Source organism: Anguilla rostrata, chromosome 3, assembly GCF_018555375.3.
Source record: "Anguilla rostrata isolate EN2019 chromosome 3, ASM1855537v3, whole genome shotgun sequence".
In the NCBI taxonomy this organism is placed as follows: Eukaryota; Metazoa; Chordata; class Actinopteri; order Anguilliformes; family Anguillidae; genus Anguilla; species Anguilla rostrata.
This window is the reverse complement of record NC_057935.1, coordinates 9,297,618-9,311,483: the sequence shown is the minus strand read 5'-3', so window position 1 is coordinate 9,311,483 and position 13,866 is coordinate 9,297,618. Positions and strand designations below refer to the sequence as shown.

General features: G+C 48.9%; 1 protein-coding gene across 2 annotated transcripts in view; it reads right to left on the bottom strand.

Annotated features, from left to right (window-relative positions):
• Positions 1-13,866, bottom strand: part of bicc2 (bicaudal C homolog 2) — a 28,529-nt gene that overhangs the window by 8,836 nt on the left and 5,827 nt on the right. The window contains exons 2-14 of one of the 2 annotated variants that reach the window (XM_064325875.1): positions 9,145-9,404; positions 6,795-6,841; positions 6,509-6,578; positions 6,258-6,337; positions 5,653-5,835; positions 4,967-5,020; positions 4,279-4,473; positions 3,699-3,947; positions 3,243-3,374; positions 2,702-2,891; positions 2,313-2,449; positions 833-1,023; positions 127-232 (exon numbers count right to left, since the gene is read on the bottom strand). In XM_064325875.1, the coding sequence (XP_064181945.1) occupies positions 127-232; positions 833-1,023; positions 2,313-2,449; positions 2,702-2,891; positions 3,243-3,374; positions 3,699-3,947; positions 4,279-4,473; positions 4,967-5,020; positions 5,653-5,835; positions 6,258-6,337; positions 6,509-6,578; positions 6,795-6,841; positions 9,145-9,394 (1,884 nt within the window). In that variant the 5' untranslated portion in view covers positions 9,395-9,404. Of the gene's footprint in view, positions 1-126; positions 233-832; positions 1,024-2,312; positions 2,450-2,701; positions 2,892-3,242; positions 3,375-3,698; positions 3,948-4,278; positions 4,474-4,966; positions 5,021-5,652; positions 5,836-6,257; positions 6,338-6,508; positions 6,579-6,794; positions 6,842-9,144; positions 13,699-13,866 lie in introns of those variants that run through there. The other variant, XM_064325874.1, reaches the window with a different exon arrangement.

Genomic DNA, 13,866 nt, shown 5'->3' with positions numbered 1-13,866 from the left:
CCCTGGTAGCGAAGGAAACTGGATGTGATTTTTCATCACTTCATTGCATGGAATCACAGCTGTGCATCGCCGTGTGTAGAATATGTCAAGACGGACCTCGTTCAGGGCGTAGAATCTAAACCTTACCTCACTCTGTGTGGGGTCCAAGCTGGGATCCAGGGTCTGGATGATCTCTGGCATGAGGCTGTTCCTCCTCTGTATGTTGACTCTGCCCACCTCTCTCTTGAACGTTCTGAAAAAGAGATGCAACGCTGTGGCCAGGCTCCCAAGGCCTCCGTGACACCCGACTGAACCAGGGGTGGAAAATGCTAGTTCGGAAAGTGAAAGTCCTCCCCAGTATTTTGTTCCGAATCACGTGGATTTGCTAATTAGCACAATAAGAGGTAGAAGTAATCAGTGAAATCAGCCGGCCGTGTTCATGGGTGGAAGAAACATCTGGCAGGACTTTCATTTTCTGACCCCTGGAATTTCTACCTCTGCAGAGAAGCAGAATCGTGCCAAATAAAGTGTGCGGAGTTGCACTTGTAAAACTCAACCAGCATCATTCTGAGAGTCAGCTGGGCGGCCATTTTCTTCTCAGCGCCCCAGTGCCAAGCACCTGGATTACAGCGTGAGCTCAGATGGCTCCATGGCTGTTCCAACAAGAAAGTGCCAAGAGGGTGTATTCATAGAGCATTAACACCTTCCCAAATGTGCACGTACCCCCTAATCTCCATTAACAAAGATTAAAATGTTTAATTTTTGTTTTGTTTTAATGCTCGGTACGCTTCGGCAATTTGCCTTGACTGAACCCGTCCGCCAAATGATTTCTGCTCTGCTGGGGGGAGCTTACAGATGGCCGCCGTTATGAATGGAAGCCGAGTGCCGCGAGGAGGCCGCGCTGCCTTCCTGGTTCTGGTCCCTGCCGGCCTCCGATTGGCTGTTCCTCCTGCTCGAGCTGCCAGCGCCTGCTTTGACCCCTGCGCTCTGGGCCGGGGGCGTTTGAGTCTCGGAGGAGGTGGGCGAGTCGTCGTTCTCCGGGATCTGAAAGGACACGAGGATTCGCACGAATCCTATTGGTTATCACGTCTGCACAACACGGCACTGAACCTCAGCACAGTGTTCAGCTGTGTCATGGGGACCAACAGGGGATTCAGAGCTTCAGGGACACAAGCCTTTAACCCTTTTAAGTTGTAAGATCACAAATATGTGATTAGAATGTTCTTAACTGAACACCGTAATGCTGATGTAACAATCACTACTGGTAATTGAAAGCAATGGAGTTGAGTTTACTCAACTTAAAATTTTGAAGAAAAAAAACATTCCAAAATACCAACTCTTCAAAGGGTTAAGCAAATGCATGCTATATTGTTCTGGGATGTCCTCTAACCCTAACCCTAACCCTAACCCTAATGATCTATCTGCAATGTGCTGGAATTCCAACTTCTGAGATGAGAACAAAACTGGCAAATTAAAGTCACTCACAGGAGACAGAGCACTTCCATGACATCTGTGCCTACTCCCTGCTAGAAACACGCGGTGCGGATTATCTGCAGATCACGCCCACTTTGGACCACAAAATGAAAGCATAATGATACAGTAAAAATGTGGTGACAGGGTAATTTCAACCCGCGGTTAGCACACCTGAAACTTCCCCAGTGCGCGCGGATCACTGCACAGAAGCGAAAAGCAGAGCAATTATCCCACTGAAATTAAGAGACATTAGAGCTTTAATGAGCCACCATTACGGCTAAAGCTTATAATGCAGGGAAGTGATATGAGAGCGAAGAAAAATATGGGTGAGATGGCCAAGCTAAACAAATGAGCATATCTTTTTCCACCCGGCACAGTTTAACAATAACAGGAGCTGTGTTAATGACAGTACCCCCTCCAGGCTCACCACTACAGGAAAATGATATATGGAAACTACAATATATGTATTATATTGTACAATGTATGTAACACATTTTTCCATGTTGTACTATAAATGTTATATATTTTTACATCATATGTTTACATACATTTAAAATATACTGTGAAAATACACTTAAATATTCCGCTTTTGCATATGTATGTAAACAGAGAGCGTTAATAATTTTATACATACATTTTAAAATATTAAAATACATTCTTTTTAAATACATGTTGGTGACTTATGTATTTCATAAATACTGTATATTACATAATATATTTCAACAGATTTAGATTTTATCACCATATATTTCAATATATTATTTTTCCATATGGGTACTTGGCTTAATAAGAGAGATCAGTGGGCATGCTCACTTCAGTCCGGTTAGGGTGTAATATGGAAGTTATTTAAAAGGTCTTACCTGCTCCAGCCTGGTGTCACTGCCCCTCAGCGTGGTCTTGCCCTCCTCTTGATGCCCAGACAAACCGGGGGGTGGAGCCGGGCGGGGCTTCGCATGCAGCAGGGAAGCCACCACTGCTTCGTGCACGGTGGCAGCGCCTGGGGAACGAGGAGAGCTTTCACCCACAGCTTTCACTGCAGCAGCATTCTGAGAGCGAACGGCGTTCCCACGGTACGGGTCGCTGCGACAGGGCCACCTGTCCTTTACCGTGACCGCTGCGAGAACAGCCAAGCCAATCAGAGAGTGACAGTGACAGCACGCAGGTCAGAGAGGGGAGGAGTCGGAGAGAGAGCGCCAGCGCAGGACCTGCGTACGAGCGGTTGAAGCCGGTGTACAGAGGGGAGAGTAACCTGGGTCGGAGAGGCGGAGCTGCTGCATCAGCAGGTTGAGCCAGTAGTTCGCGAGGCCGTTCCCGGCGGGAGGAGCGTCGCACGCGGTCTTCGCCGGCGCGGCGTTCTCGCACGGGCCCAGCCCGAGGAGCAGGCGTCGGGCCTCGTACAGGTTCGCCACGTTCCTCTCCAGGCTCTTCACCACCACCGACTGGACGGAGAGAGCGCAGAACAGACGCGCGTCATTCCTTTTAGGCCTCGTTAAAATCCCGATGCACCCTTTCCCCGTTTCCCCAAGACCTTTACTCAGTAGCTTTCATTTACACCCTTAACTGCAAAATCAATATGACTCACAGGACAGACAGGAAGTCGCATTTTCTTCTGTTTTATGTGAGGGAAGTGAGATCTCTAATAAAGCTGTGTACAGAGAGGTGGGAAAGCGGTTGGCTTCTCCGGAATATCAAACATTGACAACATAACAGCTCAATTACGCCACCGAGGGACTGGAGGATATGCTGATGCGGAGCGATTCAGAGTGAGGCATGATGGGTAATGGGAATACCTTAGCAGTCTGTTTAACCTTTGGCTTGACGCTGATGAAGACGCCCAGGTTCTGCATCATCTGGCTCAGCTTGCGTGGGTCCGACTCCCCGTCCTCCCTCATGTCGAACATCAGGCACACGGGCAAGCAGTCCTGAGGGACGATCACAGAGTCGCACAGGTCAGAGAAGCGAGCACAGAGTCACGCAAGCTGCAGCAGCGATCACACACTCAGTCACACAGCTCACGGATGCATCATTACAGAGCAGGGAGTCTTGCTCAGCAAACTCTGACACATAAAGTCAACAACATGTCACATGAAACTTGACCATTTAACCCCAAATTTTAATCTAACCTGTGGAAAAAACATTTTAAATCAAAAGAACCAATCAACCCTTGCATATGATGAAAAGTGGGAGGGGACAAAGTGGACAGGATGTTCCTCAGGGGGAGACAGACGCTGAGGACAGACACCCACCAGTAGCTGCTGTCGGGCAAGGCACACGCCATCGGCACTCCCCTGGATGCTCAGAGAGGCGGAGCCTTGGGGCGTGTTCAGGTCAGGTAGGAGGATCTGAGTTTGGGTCAGGTGCATCACGTTCAGGAAGTTGGCCCCGTTCTGGCCCAGCAAGAACAGGTGCTGCTGGGAGGTGACGTCCAACTGGGTGCTGACCGTCACGCTGTTCTCCACGCCAAGGAGAAGCTCTGCGAGCACACTGGTGGCCTTCTGCTCGGGGTCAGGGGTCAAAGGGAAAACAGAAGGGCAAGGGTCATCGGAACACTAGATGAGAGAATGAATCTAATCAATTAACAAATCAATCCAACAGTGAGGAAGAGAGAAGAGAGAGAGAAAGAGGGGGAGAGACAGGGAGGGAGGGAGAAATAAAGAGATGGAGCAAGTGAGAGCAGAGCGATAGAGAGAGAGAGAGAGAGTGCGAGCTGGTGCATAATTCTGCGGTACACGCAGTCAGTATTTGACACATGTATAATTCATGGACGCCAGACGGGAGGTAAAGATGGAAGCAGAAGGGCTGGCACGGCGAGGCGCGGCTGCTCACTTTGACCGAGGCGCAGTTCCCCTGCAGCCCCCGCACTTGGCAGGTGCTGGTGTAGAACTTGGGCTGCTGTCGGAAGCTAACGCTAACGCCGAACGTGTGCGCCACGTGCTGGACGACCGGCGAGCCGGCGTCCAGGGGGGCCTGGGGGACCAGCGCCCCCGGCAGGTCAAAGGTCAGGACCAGCGGCTGAAGCTCCTGCGGGGGAAGAAGACCAGATTCTCAGCGACAGACTCTGTGTGTGTCACCAGACAAAAACACTGCAAACTCGCCAGTAATAATCACCACAGAGCCTAAAATAATTGGCTCTGGTCGGTCGCCAGTAACACGCAGGGCAGAGTCAAGAATAATAAGCGCTACACCAATTATATGCACCCGGATATCACCAGTGATGCTGCTGCAGATTCACCAGTGCTAATCTCTGGAAATAAAATCCTGTCAGCGAAAGGTTCTCACATAGCTTTCTAAAACGCGAGTCCCTGGCGAGTGTAAATACTCCAGTGGAATTCGCCATAATGTCATGGAAACACAGGAGAGTGTAAATCGTGAGAGGGCCTCACGAACCCTGCGGTTAATTTGACATTCGAGTGCGTCTGTGTGATGTCGCAGAACGCGTGATGTCATGCTTTGGGTCACGAACGCGAACGGAAACGTGCGCTGTCGATTATGCGCCTGCATAATTAATACTCACTCGTATTCTTGTCCTGGCAGACTCCACGCCGAGGACAGGCCCGGCGATTGACACCTGCGAAAGAGGATTAACCAGAACCCCGGGTGAGAGAACTTACGGTCTTAGAGAAACACCTTCTCAAAGGCGTAGCTGAGGTGTGACATGCATACAGTGACTTCTATTTGTTCTTCAGTGAAACTGAGTATTTACTGCTGAAACAATGGAAGTGTGACCAAGTTTAGTCTCAGAACCAAAATGGTGAGAACCCAAGACATTCTCACTTTACTATCCGCTACAGAAAGTAACAGGCACACCAAACACAAGTACTTTACTAGCTAGCTAGTGAACATCAATGTTTCAGTTTACCTTGCTTTTCCATTTCATGTTATGCCACTATGCATCACTGGAAAGCTAGCTAGTATCTACCAATGTTTCAACCATTTTTAAATGTATTTTGCAGGCAAACATTCAAGTGGCTGTCATTTAAGTTTTAGTACATTACAGTAATTAGCAAGCTAACTAATATAAATTATATTACATCAATATTGTTAGTGGGAATAAAATGGCGCATTTAAACATTGCCAAAAGTACTATTAATGTGCCACTTAAAATGCTCCCACATGCAGCCTGTAATGTGATCATTATTATCTTTTGGGCAATAAAATGGTGATTGCGTCTGATGGTATCTCGTTGCTGGGTGACAGTACCTGGTTGCTGGGTGACAGTACCTGGTTGCTCTTCTCCCCGGTCACACTATGGCGGTTGGAGTCCGGGAAGTGAATGTGACACTCTGTCACCTCCATCACCTTCTTAATGTTCCCGCCACCTTTCCCTATGACATGGGAGTGCTCCGTGTGCGCCACGTCCATCTTCAGCGTCACTTTGTTCACCTGGACGCGGGGATAACACAAAACAGGGAGCATTGCCATTTCCTGAACACAAGGTCACATCACAAGTCACTCGTTAAGGCCTGTAGGGTCTCCATTTTAAGCATCTCTGGAAAAGAGAGTTTGCTAAATGAATGCAATGTCAAGTAATGTAAGGACCACAACACCACAGGTTCAGTAAGGAACACACCACCGCAGGTTAAGGAATGAACACATAGGCCAGCATTAAATAAAAGGTCATTAACTGTAAAAGAGGAAAAGCGTGGAAATGAAGATGAGACATGCATAAAATACATAACTGCAAATAAAATGTGGAGCTAAAAGGAGCCTTAAATAACGCAAAGGTGCTGTTAATAAACACAGGAAGGTAGAGCTTACTAACGAGAGCAGAAAAAGTGAGAATAAATCCATTCACAGTCACCCACCTTTGTCTCGAGGAGGTCTAAGATCTTCCTCTTGGCCTCGCGTACGTTGATTCTTTTTCCTTCCACCTTCACGTGAGGATCTGCCGGAGGAAGCACAGAGAGGCGTTTACGGTGTCACGTGATCGTTCGAACCAAGCCGTCGGGTTCCGGGTTAACTCAGCACCCGCCAACGCGATGCAGTGAGGGACAGGAGATCCCCCCCCCCCCCCCCATTGTATGGAAACGGGCAGTTGGGGTGACAGCGCTCTTACCTTTCTTTGACTTGGCACCAATTTTCAGCTTGGAGGGCCACTTAATCTGGGTGTTAGTTTCCATCATCACCTGCGGAAAGACGACAGGTGTGTGGGGGGGGGGGGGGGTGTTTTAACACCAGAGGAAGTGTCTAAACTGTCCCCGTTCATCTGTTAGCGTCAAAAATAAGCGCCATCGCTCTGTCACCAGGTGCTCAGCCTAACGCCGAGAAAGGAGGAGCGAGACAGGCGCTCTCGCCGGGGACAGGGCTGCCGGCGCCGGGGTCTTCGGCTCGCTCTCACTTACCCTGTCAAAGAACTCCTCTCCTGTCAGGCCGTCTTCGTCTTTGGGGGCTGCGGAAGCGAAAGAGAGAGGAGAGCGGGTTTTGAGAACTGCGCTCTGAAGACCCGAGCCATTGCCTTCAGAGCCCATTTGTCAGAGTGACGTGTGGCTGGAACTGACATTGTGTGGTGTGTGTGTGTGTGTGTGTGTGCGTGCGTGTGTGTGTGTGTGTGTGTGTGTGAGGTGTGTGTTGTGTGTGTGTGTGGGTGTGTGTGTGTGTGTGTGTGTGTGTGTGTGTGTGTGTGTGTGTTGGTGGTGTGTGTGCGTGTGTGTGTGGTGTGTGTGTGTGTTGTGAGCGTGTGTGTGTGTGGCTGTGTGTGTGTGTGGTGTGTGAGCTGTTGTGTGTGGCGTGTGTGTGTGTGCGTGTGTGTGTGTGTGTGAGCGTGTGAGCGTGTGTGTGTGTGTGTGTGTGTCGTGTGTGTGTGTGTGCATGTGTGTGTGTCTGTGTGTGTGTGTGTGTGTGAGCGTGTGAGTGTGTGTGTGCGTGTGTGTGGGTGTGTGTGTGCGTGTGTGTGTGTGGTGTGTGGCGTGTGGCGTGTGTGTGTGTGTGTGTGTGCGCGCTGTGTCGGGCCTTTCTTGTGTGTCCCAGTGTAGGAACAGCACGTCTTTGCATCCTTGGGAAGTGTGCAGGACGTGGGTGACTGCAATGAGCCCCAGGGTGCTGTGCTTAATCATCACAACGACATCACTTCCTCTCTCTCTTTCAAGTGCATACAAGCTCACATATCCAAGCTCAGACCACAAACGCACACAATATATTCCAATATATTTATGCACATATGTCCACACATACACACACACACATTGGCCCATGCATGTACCTATGACATTCATCCATTCACACACACCTGCATGTACACTCTTTCATGTGAAACACACATTCTCTCTCACACACACACACACCCCTCTTTACTCTCACAAAACTCAAAGAGATAGGCACATCCGGAGTGGATTAATCAATTGAACAGTTTGTTGAGAGACAATAAACAAATTAAATGGACACAAAATCAATGCACAGGAATGTCAGAATAATACTCAAAGTGAGTGCAATTACAAAAATTGACACAGGAAAATTATCTTCACAATTATTTGCACTTAAAACTTAGAACAAAGCTATGCAAGGCAGAGAAAGCTTGCTGCAGATCAATATGGTCATAACTGTCTGTGATTGTGGAGCTTTGGTCGGGGGGGGGGGGGGTTCAACACTCTGCAGTATTTGCGTTTGATAGGTCAATATAAAATTTAAATGATCAAAATCATCGTGCAGCCATTTCACAGACTACAGAACAAAATCAGAGATCCAGCACACAAGCCTAAATTAAGTTTTAAAATGAGTCTGTAGTAAAGTATCTCAACCTCTGATTTACATATTACTGAATACTACATTATATATTTTACGTTTGGGAATTCTATATTCAATCTGCAGCACAGATCTGTGATATCAAACTGATTTCCATTGTTCCAAAACAGAGGTGATTGACTACATTTCCTGTACACAGACATATATGAGCAATGAAGGGTAACATTGAAAAGAACACCAAAAGTGTAATTATGTGGGAGTTGTACGCTGTGAAGCAAAGCTCGTGATGATATGCTTCGAAAATTAGCTTGAAGTTTCAATAAATGGGACTTTTTTTTTGTTTGTAAACTGGCCAGTTTTCTCAGCCTTTCTGCTGTTCCACGGTGGTGTTTTCGATTCGCTGCCAGTCCCTGCCCCGATCGCTATAGGTTACGCGGTGCTGGGCCCAGGAATGGGCAAGCAGCATGGGGCCTTAAAAGAACACAAAGAGGGGGGCGGAAAAAAAGCCCCATCAACACGGCTGAGTATTTCACCCCAGACCCTAGTGACGCAGGCACTCTCCCCCCCTACCCCCTCCCTGCACTCTCTCTCTCACTCACACACTCACACACACACACTCAGAGCCCATAAGGCTTTTTTAAACTCCCGACAATGGATGCCGTCAGTGCCTGTTGAACGCTCTCGCGTCAGGGCTAGCCATAACAACCGCAGCCGGCTCAACAGCACCTTTTCCGACAAGGCACTTAGCATCGCGCGGGACACAGGAGTCAGAGACCGCCTTCAGACGAGCCGGGGAGCTCGCTTCCCCCTGACAAGAAGGGATAAAGCGAAAAACACAAAACCCTCGCTGGAGGAAGCCGGGCCGTCATTCTGTTAACCACACCACCGGGACGCATGTATAAACACCTTCAGGCGGATTTTCTTTTCTTTTTTAAACCCCTCCGTTGAGGAGTGTGGAAACTGCGGGCTCGTCTGGAGCGGAGCCGAGTTCCGGACGGCCCCCTGGAAACTCACCGTGCAGCATGCACTCCAGCTTCCTCCTGTCGATCCGGAACCGCTCCTCCACCCACTCCGGGTCCGCTACTTCTGCCAGAACCGGGTCCGGGTCCGGAGCGGCGCTCTCCTCTTCCTCCTCTCCCTCCTCTTCCTCCTCCTCCTCGTGAGGAGCGGCGGTCCGGTCCGGCTCGGACGCGGCGTCGGGGGCAGGCTCGGCCCGCGGGCCCGGGGGGCTCAGTTCGGGACCGTCCTCAGCAGAGGTGCTCATGGCGAGAGTGCTGTCAGTGTGGCCAAGGAGACGGAGAGGAGAGGGGGAGCAGAGGGACCCAGTACCCCCACCTCCCCCCCCCCTCCTACCCCATCGTGACCCCGCCCCCACCCAGCCTCATTTACATCAGGGTCTGTGTGCGGGGGAGGGAGAGGGGGAGGGGACTGTGCAGGAGCAGGGGACTGCCCCATCTATAGACTACAACCATTTCCACAGGAGAGACCAATCACATGAGGGCACACATACACACGCAGTGCTTACGTACACACAGGACACACACACGATACACATGCAGTGCTCACATACATACAGAACACATACGGGATACGCATGCAGTACACGCATACACACAGGACACACACCGGATACACACACTGTGCACACATACACACAGGACACACACTGTGCTCACATACACACAGGACACACACCGGATACACACACTGTACTCACGTACACACAGGATACACACACTGTACTCACATACACACAGGACACACACAGGATACACACTCCATGCTCACATACACACAGGACACACACAGGATACACACACTGTACTCACGTACACACAGGATACACACTCCATGCTCACATACACACAGGACACACACAGGATACACACACTGTACTCAGGTACACACAGGATACACACTCCATGCTCACATACACACAGGACACACACCAGGCTGTAAGTCACTCACCCAAAGCAGAGGGTGTTTGTACATGTCATAACTTTTACATTCCTCTCGGTCAGAGAAAAGGGAAAAAAACTTGAAACACTCCGGTTTACAACTTCTGGGAAAGAGGCAACAGGAATCGGAGATTGTTTTGATGTGCTTGGTAAACTCTGTAAAAAAGGCCACTTGCTCCAAGCAAAACCATATGCAGCCATAACTTCCCCCCTGACCCCCCCCCCCCCCCCCACCCGCACTCCGCATGGCGGGGGCCTCAAGGCGGCCAGGTAGACACTCCAATTACACTGTACCCGCTGGGCACAGCGGGCGGTCAGCTGCACTGTAATTACAGCTGTACCGGAGGACGCCGCTTCTCGGAGACCGCAGGGTTCACCAGCTCCCCGGCACCTGGGAGTCCTCTCAGCCGGGGGGCAGAGAGGGACAGGCTGGGCTGAATTAAAAAAACGGGGGGGGTCATTTCCCAGAAGCACAACTCTCACCTCCTCAGAGCTCTCACAGAGCGATCGCTAAATATTTCATTGGACTCTACTGAAGTGGCGCGCAGGACAGGACCGTCTGTCAGGCACAGCCGAGGCACACCAGCCGTGCTTTTCTGAATCAAACCCGCCTGGTAGCCGCTCGCTATAGAATGGCGAGCCGCTTGTAAATAAGTGTCACGATTTAAGTGAATGGATTCGAACAGAGACAAATCCCCCCCCACCCCCCCCCCTCCCGGGCCTAACTCCCCTCAGCCTGAAAGAGAAGGAGAAGGCTTGAGATTCCGCTGAGCTCGGTGGACGCGGAGGGGCGGGCCCAGGAGAACAATGCGGACGGATGAAAGGGCCAGTCCGCTGACGGGCGGCGACGACGCTGTGTTTGCGACCGTCGCCTGGCAACCCATTTGTTTACGAACAAGTGGGCAGTGAGAAAGTCATAAACTTCACGCCAGAGGAGGAGGAGGGGGGAAAAAAAGGCACGTCTCCTCAGCGACCAAAATACAGCCAAACTGCCAATCCCCGACTTGTTTGCCAAACCTTCAGTTATTTCTTTTTTCTCCATTTTCTCAAATGTAGCTCAGTATGTACTAGCCCACTGGCTGAGATCAAACCAGCAGGTATACTGGAGACAGACTGATTTCTGGGAATGTTCTAAGAAAAAGTGCAAGCCTGGAGATGGTCAAAGCACATTTGAACACCTGCTAGTGACATGCGGACAAACATGGAAGCCTGCCCTTCCCACAGCCATTTACCCTAATTACACAGTCCAGGATGTGAAAGCATTAGTATAACACGGTCACCAGAAACACCGCGATCACTGATTCACTGTGTCCCCTCATGCCTTATGCCAATAAAACAGATTTATTATCACCGTCACTTTTATAAAATGAAGAAGAGGGCCACTGAAATGGCTGAAGATCCAACCCTCACTCAAAGGTAGAGTCATTCGTATCCTGCCCTCACCACCCAACCCCCCCCCCCCCCCCCCCCCCCAAACAGAATGAACTTTTTAAAACAGTAAAGTCTGTGTGTTCTGTCACAAAGTGTGCTGGGAAATCTCCGGGGAATGGGAGAAGATAAAGTGCTTCACAAAGCTGTGCTTTTTTATGGCCCCATTGCCTGGAGACTCCCCTGCTCAGGAATGAACCTGCTCTTCAGCCCGGGCCTGCACCTCGGTAAAGACTGCAGCCCCCACAACCCACACCGTCCCTGAGCAAAGCGCAGGGGGACTTCCACAGTGAAGGGCGATCCATTACCCGTGTAAAGAGACCAGCGCATAATTATATACTGGGGGGGGGGGACAGAATTTGCACTCTTTCAGTACAAACACAACAGAATGGTGTGGGTGGATGTGTTTGTGTGTGTGTGTGTTTGTGTCTGTGTGTGTGTGTGTGTTTGTATCTGTGTGTGTTTGTGTGTGTGTGTGCGTATGAGTGTATGTGCATGTGTGTCCGTGTCTGTGTCTGTGTGTGGGTCTGTGGTTGGAAGAGCACTGACGCAGTCACAGTAGTCCAGCACTGGATTTAATTGAAAACTCCTCCAAGCACCACTAAAGCAGGGAGTCTCAGAAGTCCACTGGGCATTTAACCCATCTCTAAAGCAGCTCCCGTGACCTCACGGTCCCTAAAGCCGGGAAAAAAAAGCCCAGCAATGCCGCCGTATCACCTGAAAATGGCCTTCTGCGGGAGCGGGTGAGAGAGGCGCCTCTTAATCGCTACGAATTAAGCCCTCGCTTGTTCCCGGGAACTGTGGGGGCTGACTTGTGAATGGAAATGCGTTCGCTGAGAACGATCAGCATATTATATGCTGCGGCACAGCGGGCATGCATGGGGCGCATGGCTGAAAACCATAACACAGAATTATTGCTAACTGGCCCAGGCGCTAATGAGAAATTTCACTGAGTGACACTTACAGCTACAGGTGCTCTATATATATATATATTTATATTTCACTCTAATTAACCAGTGAAATATGAATATATATATATATATATATATATATATATATGGCATTCAAAACTTTTAGCCTGCCTCACCTAAAGAGCATCCTCTGGTCAGCACAAACTAACTCTCAACTCCGGAATATTCATGAACAGTAAGCGCGGATGGCTGATTTTGATCCTGACCAACTGACAGTTTTATCATTTTTGTTATTTTTCTTTCCCAATCACATATCGATGCTGAATTGAATTGCTGCTCTTTGACTGCCCTTGATGATAATTCATATTCATAAGGTTCAGTCTCCACCGAAAAGCTTTAGGTTTCATGGTCCAAGGATGTAATTTAAATGGGTTTATATATTATTAATGCAATGGAGCATCTGGAGGAGCGTTACTGTATTGGCAGTACCTCCCGGGGGACTGTGGGTAACATACAAATTTATACATTGAACACCTCTGCATTCAGCTTCAATCCAATCATAAAGTCTATTTCACAAAAGTCCCATTTCTTTAATAAGTAAACAAAAGACTAGGCAAGTGTACTCGCCATACTTAGGTACCATATTTGGACAAATGGTTTCATGTCTTGCAACTCAGCACCAGGTGGCACTGCAGCGAAATCAACTCTTGCAACTCTGTCCTTGACAGCAGACCTAAGATCAGCCATTCCATATCAATCCTATCCTCTGTCCAATTAACTCTAAATTTATTCTGATCCAGGGTTAGCTGCCAAGGATAAAAAATGCACCCAAACCAGTTTCAGGGGTGCAAATCAAATTAAGTCACTATAAGTTACTTTGAGATACTGAAAAACATCTGAGCAGCCTGTCAATTTGCCTTAACCAATATCTGTTTTGAACTACATGTTGAATTATTCATTATGTAGAGGCTTGAAAAATACTGACAGCACAAGGAGAGCAATGCAGTGAATGACAGGACTGAACAGCACACAGAGATTAAAACAGTGGGCCGTTCAGTCAGTGTCAGATAGCCAGTATCATTTAACCACACACGCACAAAGAAATGTATCATTGAACCACATATATGCACAGACAGCTCAAATGTACGGAAACCAGTGCTTTAATGATTTATCAGATACCAATGGATGATTGTTGTTAATACAGATAATATAATACTGAGGTGCATTCATGTTTAAAAAAATAAAATAAAATAATAAAAAACACTTTTTTTTACATTACATTACATTACATTACATTATAGGCATTTAGCAGACGCTCTTATCCAGAGCGACGTACAACAAGTGCATAGGTTTCAAGATGTAGAGGCGCAAAAGAAACACTAGAGTGAAGTAAGGATCGTAGTGCCAGAAGTGACCACATCGATCAGGACTCCAACCCT